The sequence below is a fragment of the Garra rufa genome, chromosome 15, assembly GCF_049309525.1.
Source record: "Garra rufa chromosome 15, GarRuf1.0, whole genome shotgun sequence".
NCBI classification, from domain to species: Eukaryota; Metazoa; Chordata; class Actinopteri; order Cypriniformes; family Cyprinidae; genus Garra; species Garra rufa.
Genome location: NC_133375.1, coordinates 18,154,652 through 18,168,130, shown reverse-complemented (window position 1 = coordinate 18,168,130; position 13,479 = coordinate 18,154,652). Strand labels below are relative to the sequence as shown.

Genomic DNA, 13,479 nt, shown 5'->3' with positions numbered 1-13,479 from the left:
GTCTGTCTGTGAGCCTGTGCCTCCTAAGATCCCTCTCATGCTCACTTGGCTGTGAGAGAGGTTTCGGAGGGAGGAAGTGGCAGTGGTGCCATTCCAAAGAACTGTCCCATTCCACCTCATTCTTCCCTCTTTTCTCCCTCTGACACAAATAAAAGGATTAGGGCACACAGCTTCCGTCAGTCCCTCCATTGAAGACAATGCGGCGAAGAGCTTAGTAAGATAGCCTTGGATAGCGGAGCAGACCTGTCATTCAAATCGGCTAGTACTATGGCTGTTGGGAGGCTAATCTCATTAGGATATGAAAGAGAAAGAGCGGGAGAGAAAGAGTCTGAGAAGTCCAAGATGAGATTTGATTATCATCCTCATAACTTGCATCTAAGACATGAGCCAAGCTTAAATCTTCTTGTCTATGACAAGACAGTTGAAACACTCTCGCAAGACAACTTAATAGTCCAGGATTATTTTGGAGGGTGCGGGGACTTGAACGAAACCAATTATTGTTATATCACTGGATTATGTTGCTGTTGTTTTTTGCAATTGCAAATGCTACCTCTTTGCTTTGTTTAAAACTAAAAATCGTTGTTTTGAGACAAACCCACTTGCATAATGTCTTCATGCACAGGTAGAATGTGTTAGGTGGGTGTGATAGTGAGCCATGGGTGAGCCACGTGCCCCGTGGCACCATTTGCCATCCTAGTGCCAGTGGTTTCTCGCATATCTGAGAAAAGCCTCAGCTTCATCACTAAGATGAGAACACTGTGAAACAGAGACAAGAAAAGAGCCTACAGCAACATTAAGGAAGAATGATGGAAAGATAACGTGCTTGTGGCTTCTTAATATTATGCTAAACTAGAAAGAATCTTTTTATTTGCATAGTAAATGATATAGCCGTTTGTGTGCAACTAAGTAAACCAAACTGTAAGTTGATTCCCCTGAAATAAACACTGTGGTTGAGCATCTCAATCAGTCCAACTTAGAAAAGCATAGTTAATTGCATTTAGGGGCGGGATTGTCTGTTTGCCCAACCAATAGAAAAAAAGGGGCGTGTTCCTGTCATTATTGAGTTATGATGGTGAACAAATTACACACACTTCATGTATATAGGATAATTAATCAATGCTTTAAATTATAGATTAGAAATACCTCAATGCATTATTGTCAAATATTTAATTTAGCATTAAGTTTTAGTAGATGATTTATATAGATATATGATGTAGTAAAATGCATGCAAATATTATTTTTAGCAATTTATTATATTAATAGTACAACAAATGATTACAAATGATTATATGTATATGTGACCCTGGACCACAAAACCAGTAATAAGGGTCAATTTTTGGAAATGGACATTTATACATCATAATAAATAAGCTTTCCATTCATGTATGGTTTGTTTGGATACATCTATTTGAAAATCTGGAATCTGAGAGTGCAAAAAATTATTTAACAAAATAAATGATCAAATTATTGAGAAAATAACCTGACCAAGTTGTCCAAATGAAGTTCTTAACAATGCATATTATTAATCAAAAATTAAGTTTTGATACATTTACGGTAGGAAATTGACTAAATATCTTAATGGAACTTGATCTTAATATCGTAATGATTTTCGGCATAAAAGAAAAATCGATAATTTTGAACCAGTATTTTTTGGCTATATCTACAATCATACCCGTGCTATTAAATCTGAGGTTCACATACGTATATATAAACATAAAAATATAAATTTGAATATATAAGATAATTCTCTTCAGTTAAAAACATTTTGTTTTTCAAAGTCAATTCAAATAAATGAAAAGTGCTCCTGACAGCATTTTCATAATCTTACATTCATAATCTATAAAGTAATATTAGCTTCTGCAAGTACTGTATTTATATTAGCAATATAAATATCCTTTAAACTTGGCTCTGGCTGGCACATTAAACATATAGACATAGCATACATATTTTCCATGGTTAAATACTAACACAGCTGTGGAGTTACATGTCAAGGACATTAAGTAACGACAGTCACACATCTAAAAGAGAAGCGACGCACAAAGAAAACTAAATAATCTATTCCACGGCTGAATTTAAAAGCATCTAATGCTCCTCTCTACATCAGAATAACATCCCGTTAGGTCAAAGCGTTAAACGTCTGGTGGTGGGGGGTATGTGGCACTAGTCATGAGATGACAGATGATTGCATCATTTTAATGCTGCCAGGAGAGGCTGGGCTAATGTTGACACAAAACCTAATACTTCCTTGCAGAGGAACAGGCTGGCTCAGACTCGGCCTCATCCCAGAACAGAGCGCTATGAGGGCCTTCAACACCGCACGCAAAAACCCCTGAAGTACCCGCTTTACTTCTCTAGTACTTCCTTTTCTCCCACGTTCATCAAAACAGCTTTTCTTCATTTTTATATTTAAACTAGTGAAACAAGTATTCCCAAATATCACAAATCGTTATTTTAATTGAAACAGTACTGGACAGTAAAGGCGTTCTTACTAGAAAAAAACACAATGTCAGGGTGTATTGGGAGGGTGTATGGCTCCATTCATGTAGAAAACACACTGCCAGGCCCAAAATCCACTCATGTCAGCGGGAATGCAGCATCCCGCTCACAAAGCAGAGCTAATTAAAAAACAACACATCGCAGGAGGACGCCCCCACGGTGCTAAAATAGAACTATCAGCACACCAGGGGATCGTCCACAACTTCCTACTTCAAGCAAATTATCCCTGGACCAAGACTAACAACAGACTTGAGCCAGGTTCCACTGACACTAAGGGCCAGACGAGAACATTTAAACAGTCAGCATTCGAACAATACTGGAATATTTGCACACTTGTGTTAAACAACACTGTAAAATTGAATGGCAGAAGTTGAGGCATATCTATCTATCTATCTATCTATCTATCTATCTATCTATCTATCTATCTATCTATCTATCTATCTATCTATCTATCTATCTATCTATCTATCTATCTAGTGCACAGAAACCTTCATTACCTACTCCTCTCATGGTACAGAAATTCTGTTGTCCATTTGAGAATAATTCAAATCACAACAATGAGTTAAATACAACAGCAAAAAACATATTTCTCACACACACACAAAATCTTCTAATCTTCATAAAATCAGAAACAACAATCGTTTTTTTTTTATTTGCAGTAAATCTACTTTTTATGATCATTTCGAGTAGTTATTAAATAAAAACATAGAAAATGAATTATTAAAATAAATGTATAATTTATATTTACATATTTAAAAAAATAATAATATAAATCTATACAAATTAACACTTACTAGAAAGAGTATTTTTAGCTCTCCTGAATTTAAAATTTAATTTGAAGATAATAAAAGTTGTTTGTCCAAACTACATTGTAAATGTTTTTAAACTACCTTATAATGACAGAGAAATTATAGTAGTCTATTGAGATTATCATTTTTTTCTGTCACCTTTAGTAAAGAAAGAAAGAAAAATAAATAGTGCAGGGTGCTATTGTAGTGGCGCTGCAATTCCAATTAATTCCGATTAATTTGCAATACAGTAAACGGAATTCCCTAATAGCTTGAAAACATAATTGTATTTCCATAACCTGTGTCTTTAAGTGGCGCAAACACAAAAGACTGCTGGGCCATTTAAAGAACATTATATGCAGATCGTAATTCCAAAGCTAATCCTCTAATAACGAAAGCCTGTTATTCCAAGTTACTCTTGAGCTACAGCGAGGTGAAATTTCCGCGCCAAAACAAGCTATAAATTCCCGCCGGTAAGCTTGTGCTGTAAATAGCTGACAGAGAGGTGTGAATATGAATGTTTGCCCAATGTCTTGATTTACGGTTCTAATGATTATAGGGCATGAATCAATTGATGCTAGTATGTCATTAGGCGGAGTTCCACCAGGAACGGCCAAAGGCTTTAACTTGGAGCCACGGGCGCTTTGCGGGGTTGACAAGTACAACCTAAATGAACGTCATAAAAGTCAAAAAGGTGCCAATTACATCTACTAAGTGGGCCGTCATTGCGAAATAAATAAACAAATATTACCGCTAGCTACCTGTGTAGCGCGTGTGAGAGGACCCCCACAGCAGAGGTGCGTATGCTAAAACTAAACTGCTGTTTATGAAATGGCAGGTTTTTAGTAAAAGGAGATCAGACCAGGAAAATATAATTTACACGAACCTAACATCTGATTGACATCCACAAGGCCTTAGAAAACGTAACAGTTAAAACTGCAAGTGGTAGATGCAAAAAAAGTGATACTACATTTCCCCCCACATGACAGGTAAACAAACTGCTGTAGTCTAAATAATATAATACCGTCCTCAAAGAAACTCTTTTTCACATGTTTGGCCTGTCTCGGCGCTAGCTGCCGTCTCCAGGGTAATGGAATATAAGACCAGAGCTATGAAATTAATTTTGTTAACACTAACTCTACACGGTCAAGCTGAAAGAATCGGCTACTATTAAAGTCAGGCGGTAGATAGGGCCCTTTAATTATTGTACGGTGTCGGACAGGGACCTCCCAGTTATCATCATGAGAGAGGGAGCGATATTTCAAAACCCCTGACACAAAAGCTTGCAAAAGTAGTGACACACATGGGGAGAAGACATGCAACATAAGGCGCCCTGCGGTCCACTCACAGCTTCAGGACCGGGTGAATATCAACACAGCTCCCACCCACTGTGGACATTCAAACTATACTATACCACGAATACACACGATTTTATAACCGGGGAATAAGAAGTGCTATCCTAGAAGATTTTAATCACGGTGTTAAAAAATATTTTGTATCTGCATCACTCTTAGCATGTGTACATTCATGATGGTAGGGCTTAATGAAATCAAAAACATTCTGCAACAGAACGATAAAAAAGGCCCACGATTGAAAAATACAATAACAACAAAATTACACAATTTACACAATTAATAATAGGCCTAATAATAATAAATTAGCTAAATAAACGAATGAAAAAACGTAAATGAATCTAAATAAAAAGATCAAATAATAAAAGGTAAAATTTGCATAATTAAAAAGAAACAACCTTTGCAAGCGGTCAGGAAATTACTAATTATATATACCAGAATTATATAGGCTAATGCCAAATGTCTCAAATAATTTCTGGTCATTTATAATTGTCATGCAAATAAAAGTAAAATTTATACATTTAGAATTAAGATTGATTAATTAATTATGACCAGCGTCCATCTGCGTTAAATGGACTTGGGCCTTCTGTAGGCTATATACTACAGGTGATCAAATAATGTCGTTCTCGACTGATCGATGACCGAAAAAAAGAGAGAATAAATTAAATGAAATCACTTAATTTTGATTGCATTACGTTGCAAAATATCACAGCTAAAATTACCCAGTACAGCGTAAACAGAAATGAAAATTCAAGCCAAAATTTCACTCACTAAATCACAGGACTGACGTGTCTCAGTTCAGAAATAAGAACGTGTTTAGAACAAGACAACGCAGGAACTATTTTGAAATCACATGACTAAGAAATATAAAAACGAGTCTTCGACAATGCCACAGTGCACTTGGCGTGTCAATTGTAAGAGCAACAGAATTTTAAGATGTTGACAAGTTCAACAAAATCATACCAACAACGCCACCATTCAGTTCAACTTACGAATGGAAATATTTTCAGTGTTAGTGCGTAAAAAAGAAAGTTCTGTCACTTTTTTTACTTGATCACAGCATAAAAACAAGTCAAGCAGAAGCAATAAACCTGCGTACGTGTTACACCAATAATAGGGTATCTTTCAAATAATCCATGCCCTTACTGTTGGTAGTCGTGTTTGCAGTAAAGTTTCCTCTCCCGGAAGTAGCAGCTGGTGGTGAGCGGTTGTTGACACACGGCGCATTGCAAACACTCCTCGTGCCATGAAGACTCGTTGACTCGCATCAGAAAGCGGTCGGATATCGGCCGCTGGCACCCCTCACACACCGCCTGGTGATGGCACTCCGTCCCTGGAGAGCAAATGCATCATTTTAATAACACTCTAAATTTATAATTTAAAAAAATATATATAGATACATAAATGGGCAATACTGAACAAGTGGTTATGATATCAAATTGTAATATTAGACTGTCCTAAATAAACCAATATGACACGGTGAAGAAAAACAACAAAAAGCGTGTGAATTATAACTCGCAGAACAAGTATGTACGATAGGATTTTATTATTATTACATAGGCTACGCTCAAATTTTATGCACAAACTATTAGACAAAAAAAGTTAACATAAATGTTATTCTTAAATAATATTTGTATTTTTTGTTTATTTATCCTGCAAAAACATTTGGAATAACATTTTACTCCAATTTGTTAAAAATGTTATTGCTTGTTTGTTTGTTTTTGTGTGTGTGTTTCCATGTGCGTATTTTTTTTTTCGCTGTTGGCCTATTTTATTCCTCAGTATTTAAACGTTTCAATTATATAAATGAAACAACCATTATATTAGTGTATGTGTGTGATGGGAAATAAGAATAACCGTTTGTGTCAAATAAAAAAGAAAATAAAAAAATAACAATAGACAATACTAGAGCATCAAAATAAATGCAATACATTGCGCATAAAATGTAAGACAAAATGTGTTATACGTCAGTTGTGTGTTGGGGTTATTTTCTCTGAGAAATCGCTTTGATTATTCGACAGATATGCGGCCGGCCGGTAAAATGCATCAGACAGAAGGATGCACCCCAGCCGCCTGCATAGCTCGACTGCCACAGTTCCAGCTTTAGTTCTCGCGTACATCTTGATAACAGCATTATAAAATTCTCAGAAATTATCTTTTTGCATTATTAAAAATACGTGTTCACAATAGTAGTCTATAATACTGAAGACAATCAATCACTTACCCAGCATAACTCCAAGCGTAGCTTGTCCCGACCGCAGCGGATGGTCTTCGATTTTTATACCGTCCAACATCTTTAAATATTCCCACTGTTACCAGCAAGGAAGCGCCGTCCTATTGACTCAGGACCTGTTGTAATATCCACAACAACACATTTGTCAGAGTTGTCCACGCTTCAAATCCCAAAACTATAGCACACAACATTAAAGAAATCTCAATCTCGCGGCTTTGCCGCTGAGATGGCCAGCTCAAGAAAACTTTTCATTGCAAATTGGCACTTGCAAGATTAGTATTTGCTCTCGATCAAACCTTGTCACAGAAGCACAACAAGACATAACTATAAAACTTAAAACACGCACTAAATCACCTGTTAATTAATAGTCGAGTCAATCTAGACGTTTTCTGCACGAAGCGCAAAGTTTGTATCCCGGTTTTGCTGTCACGAGCTGCAAGGGAAGATCCTCCCTCTCCTACACCGTGCACGAGTCGCCTCGTCCCGCAAAAAGTTTTCAGGAAATTAGTAAAATCCACGAAAACATAAAGGAGATGTCTAAACGTTAACTCTTAAATTAGTGCGCCATTCGGCTCCCTGCAGCTTGAGAAAGCTCAAAACTGAGATAGGCTTGAGAGAAAGCACCCTCCCCTTTTGGTCGCGTCACTTTGCAGACTATTGACTGACATAGGGATGCTATTGGTGCGCCAGTGTTCGTGCACTCTGCCGAGTGGAACTAAATGCGTTCCGCCTCCAAAATCGCATTGCCTCCCAAACTAGAGGCGCACAAGGATGGTAAACAGCGTTAGGAAAATTGTGGTGAAACAAATGAGTCTAAAAACACCGTCTAATTCAGACAAAAGCTAGGCCTAAACAAAAAAAAAAAAAGAGAAAGAATGTCTATACATATTCATATTTATTCACTTTTTCGATCACTTCAAATATGTATTTCGATGCATTAGAGACTATGTAAAATGTTGCAATTTGCTCCTCAACAATTTATAAAACAAATAACTCGTTTATATACAGAACAGTCACACATATTTGACATTTTGGACAACAAATGATTTGCGTTTTAATGATGTCAATTTAACGAAATGACGCCGCAAAGAAAGAAAAAAAGAAAGAAAACAAGTCTGTAAACAAAACAACAACCGCAATGTATTATTAATGGTAATTTTATTCTTACTTTATTCTTTTCACTATTATTATTATTAATAATAATAGAAGTACACTTGTATTGCAGTGTTTGTTACAGTGCGATTACGATAAATACAAGGGAAAACATGCCATTGACGTTATTTCTTTTGTAATTACTCACAAGAACGTCCAATTTGTATCATGCCTATTGAAATGTAAAATGTTACTGTTATTGTTGTTGATGTAAATAGATGGTGTCACTTCAAACCTTGAAGCGCATGTTACTCTTTGGTTTTATTCCGGCTGCTTCGAGGCCCTCTCCTCTCATGCAGAGGCTGCTGGCTTTGATATCAGGTAGCGGAGCATCACGCCTGGCCCGTCCGCATGCTTTGTGCTTTTGTGTCCATTATGAAGCCTCGAACCTTCTGACCCTCGTCTACGATGCACCTGGAGATCAGGGCCGATAACCACAGACAGCGACTGACAGACTCGGATGAAATAAAAAGCAAACCGTTGTGCAGTCCTATAGGATAGATGGAGTAATAATACTACCGATTACACAAAAAAGATAAAAATCGAGATAATGAGTTAAATGTCCCAGATTTTATTTAGTCAGCTTTGTGGTTTTGTTCCAGAGGGAGCGCTTTTGATTCTCATCAAAAAACCAATAAACCAATAAAAGAGGATGCAGATACGTGATGAATCTTTTATACATTATTAAAATGTGTAGCTTCTTTGTAATTTTATTATTGTGTTACCTTGCCAATTTATTCGAGAGAGTAAGAGTAAATTCCAATAAATCCATCCATTAGACATTTCGTTCTTATTAAAAACAACGATGACTCGCTTAGCTGTTTAAATAAATTTGCACAAGCAACATAATTTATAGCAGTATTGTAAGGAAATATTTTTTGCTCACCGTTTTGATCATGAGGGAACACAATAAATCAGCTGTATTTATGGCAGCTCACTGCTTCACAAATGTTTGAGACAGGCTAACGATAGCCATGACTACCAATGATATACATTGGCTACCTATTGAGAGCAATTGTTAGGATCCCAGTGCTGGATATTTGGATTGAGAACCACAAATGGTTGCGCCTTTCATCTTCAGGTCTTTATTAATTGCATGTGTCCTCAGTTGTTGCTAAGATTAACTACGCTCAAGTCAAGTTCTCATTCTTTCCCTTTATTTATTTGGAAAAGTCGATCTCAACGTATAAAAAAGCCTTTGTTATAATGTTTGAAATTCGTCAAAATAAGAAAAGAAAATGCGCAATATTGATTTAGCTCATTGCATATTTCATGGCCACTCAAACGTCAGTTTTTAATATAACTAGCCTAATACCAACGACTTGCCTCAATGCCTCAAGTCATATACTCAAGCATGAGAGTTAACACGCTCTTTTCCAAACATCATATAGCTACACTGAGAGGGAGGAATGTACGCGCTTAACTCCTCGAGTTATACGGAATTCGTCACGCTCCCCTGTTACCGCCTCACTCCCGGGATTCCGTACTACCTCCGAGCCATTTAGGAGACTTCAAGCAGTCGCCAAGTGAGATACCTATGACGACCCTTCATTATCGAGTAACCCCCACCAGCCCAACACCTTCAAAAATAAATGTCTTCAGCTGACACTCAAAAAACCATAGGCCACGGCCGCCAGTTCATTACAGTCTCCTAAACGGTTTATTCTCGGTCGAACTCAGCTGAAGATGTATTTTTAGTAGGCTACTTTCTCCATTGACTGCAGCAAGAACGATGATCAGAAAGGCTACTGATTAAATAATCAATCGGAAGACAGGAGGTGAGTCAAAGGACAAACTGTAAATTACGATAACAATAATAAATTGTTATCATTTATTATTATTATTTACTGTAACAACAGTACGCCTAAAAATGAAGGTTCCAAAAGGGTGTTTTTGCAGTGATGCCATAGAAGAACCTTTTTTGGTTCCCCAAAGCACCTTTCAGTAAACAGTTCTTAAAAGAACCATTTTAAAGACATTTAAAACATTTAAAAAAATCTAAAGAACCTTTTTCGACTATAAAGAACCTTTTCTGTATTTGAAAGGTTCCATGGATGTTCAAGGTTCTTTATGGAACCATCGATGCCAATAAAGAACCTTTATTTTTAAGAGTGTAGAGTTTTAATCATTAGCAGGACGGTGGACCGTACACTAAAACCTAAAATAGATTAAAAAAAATAAATATTTTTTTTATTTTATTATTTCTTTGCTATATTAAATATAGGCTCAATAAACGATAAAAAAGAAACAGCTTTAAACTTAAATAAACCAATAATATTTATAAAAATCTGTTTAAAAAATGTTTCAAAAGTGGAAGATTTCATTATTCAGCATGGGGCGGGTCGCCTGTCATGGTTGCTGCCATATTGCGATCACATGACAAGCGAAACATCTTTATTTAACATTTATTAACGAACATTTACCGGTTGAAAATAAAGTAATTTGCTATTTCTGAAGTGTCGTGGGAAATTCGCAAAATGTTCACTTTCAGGTCTAATTCAGATCGCCAAAGGAAAAAGAAATACTTACTGCGTCTTTAATTTATAAAATCGTGGCGCTATTTCCAAATTTAATGTTAAAAACCTTGTGACTCACCATCATTAGGGGAGATCAACGGATCATTTACCTTGATTGAGGTTCACTGAACACCCTTTGTAGTGAAACTGAAGCCCGAGGGTCGTACTTGTGATTAAACAAGAGTTGTGCAAGGCTCCCCCTTGCGTTCCAATTATGACCTGCAAAGAAACGACTAGGCCTAATGACAGACAGATTGTTTTAGGTAAATTTTGAGAAACTCCAACGCATAATAGCTTTTTATTTTACACGATAAACAGTCGTGTAAATATATATGGATTAGGAGGTATTAATATGTTTAATGCACTATACTACTAGAAAAACAACTCAAACTAGTTTGCAAACCACCTAAGACCAACAAACTAACTTAGGCTTGGTTAAGTTTTTTTTTCTCTCCCCAGCAGGGATGTGCTATGAAGAAAGTAATTGCTACAGAGAGGAATGAACTGTGTCCAAGGCCGTCAGCAATATGCTGGTGGCGTGTCTTGTGTGTTTCGGGGACTTGGCCTTTTGTTTGGAACTCTGGTTTACGAAGTGTTTCATAAAGACGGATCTCATTGGACAAGCATGAAAGGCAATCAGGGCGAACGCCTTACATGTTTAGAGTCCCTTAAAAGTCGTTTGACTTCCGTCACTGGTGGCGCAAAGGCCCAAATGTTGTGCCCACAAAAAGTTGAAAGGGTTTTAGTGAACGCACGAGATGGGCTCTGAACTCTGCTCTCTGAGGAATTTTGACAAAAGCAAGAAACGCAAATACATGTGATTTATGTAATGTTGCTTGAGAAAGTCTCTTTAATTGTTTTCTTTCAGACACCCCCTCCCTCTCTCCAAATGGTGCGCCTGAGCAGCAGGTGTGTGGCACGTGCACCATAGTGAGTGAGAGAGAGGGTGAAAAAGCCAATCTAAACTCAATAAAGGTTTGCAAGCTTTGCTACACTGTTTTAGTTAAACAACTCGGATAATTCGACCACAAGGTAAGAACAACGCAACACGCATTTTAAACGGTTTGTTTATAAAGAAATTCAAATAATAAAATAATGGGGGGAGATGAATAGAAAAATAACAAATTGACTGAAAAATGCACTACGGCAATGAAAAACGTCTAATTGCAGACATTATTTAGCTACTAGATTTTTCGTTTTTAAAAGCGGATTAACATGACAAATGTTCACAATAAATATATATAAAACGATTTGATTCCTGTACCCGGTCGTATACAATAATGTGTTTTTCTAAACTTTATCAAAGTTTGAGCAAAGAGGTAAAATATAGCTCATAATAGGTAATCTACCCAAACAACCACTAACTAACTAGTTGAATGACCGATGATAAAATAAATGAATTAAATTGTACGCTCATCAAACAAAAATAAAAAATTAAATGGAAGGGTATTTTGTTTCTATTATGAAATTAAAATTAAAAAATCTAATTGATAAAAAATTGCCAAACAATTTCGTTTTCTGAAAGAAGCATTCCCCTCAAGTGTATTCGAGATATTAAATTATCACCGAGTTCACATTTTTAACATCGTTAAATTTGCCCTGCCTTGATATTTCAGTATTGAGCGCTTTACAAACAATTATAAATGGTTATAATGCAAACACAAATAAAAGCGACGGTAACCATATAATAATATTTTCACATAATCAACAACAATAATAACAGGCTTAATAATAATAAATAAATAATAATAATAATAATAATAATAATAATAATAATAATAATAATAATAATAATAATAAAGGTTACTCTGTATACTAGAAATGTGCATAAAACAGTGTGAATTATGACTCTGTAAATGAAGTATGAAGTGAAGTATGGAATGTGTTTCGGTTCTATAGCAACACCTCAGATGTCATCATGGACTTTAAGTCTGTCTCTCACTGAAATAATAAGCGGTGTATTTCACAGCTGAGAAGCGGCGCAATGAGATGCGCTCTGCGAACATCACTGCCATCTAACGATGCTTATAACGCCTTTGATTGCAACGAAATAACGTCATCGAAATGTATTTATATACAGATTTGCATGCAGACATATTTAGACTATTATAGTATCAACCGGCGAATTTGTATAAAAAAGTTAGGCAACCTTTCTTAGACAGCGTCAGCGTTCTTTACTTGCGTCATGTAGATGATAATAATCATAATAAATAATAATAATAAAAATAATAATAATAAAATTAACTAATACAAAACAACAATTTGCTAAATATACGAAATTTTACGAAACAGTCAACAACTTGTGCAACACAAGAAACGCCATTCAATTTTAGCTGCAGTTAATTTCTGCGCTAAAAGTGGCTAATGATGTTCTGAGATGATGATTATTATTATTTTAAATATATAAAAATTATATCTGCTTTGGATTTTAATCTCCCAGAGATTTTTTTTTCTTGAAGTCTCAAACTTTGCACAAAAGGCTAATGAACACAGGGACATCGTAAAGATATGTTAGATGTTAACTAACTCATAATGTCTATTTGGTATCGGGTAAATCTTGGAGCATACGGGTTAATCCTTCACTTATTTTAACAAATCCTGAAAAAGAAAGCAACCCCTGCTAATGGCAGTGAGAAGCAGACACATACAGTAAATTGTACGTGGCAGTGAACTTTCAAGTTTGGATCCACTTTGATCTTTAATGAGAGTTTGCTATAATGAACCTTCAGACTTTTCAAAGACTTAAAAAACAAGATTAAAAGACAGCTTTAAGTTTTTTTTCACTCATTTGAAAATATGCATTACAAACGCCAGTGATTAAAGATTAAATAAGAATTTAAAAAAAGAAACAGAATTACTGCTTATACGCCTATATAGCTTATTACATTTGCTTTAGCATTTAATAAAAAAGACGTTTTTCTTCACAAGGTTCTTTTCCAGAA

The 13,479-nt window shown here is 35.9% G+C and overlaps 1 protein-coding gene across 1 annotated transcript in view; it reads right to left on the bottom strand.

Annotated features, from left to right (window-relative positions):
- The window catches only part of lmx1bb (LIM homeobox transcription factor 1, beta b), an 85,549-nt gene extending 78,124 nt beyond the window's left edge, over window positions 1-7,425 (bottom strand). The window contains exons 1-3 of the mRNA XM_073819473.1: window positions 7,224-7,425; window positions 6,861-6,985; window positions 5,783-5,969 (exon numbers count right to left, since the gene is read on the bottom strand). Coding sequence (XP_073675574.1) covers window positions 5,783-5,969; window positions 6,861-6,930 — 257 coding nt within the window. The 5' untranslated portion in view covers window positions 6,931-6,985; window positions 7,224-7,425. The remainder of the gene's footprint in view (window positions 1-5,782; window positions 5,970-6,860; window positions 6,986-7,223) is intronic.
- Window positions 7,426-13,479: the final 6,054 nt, after the last annotated feature.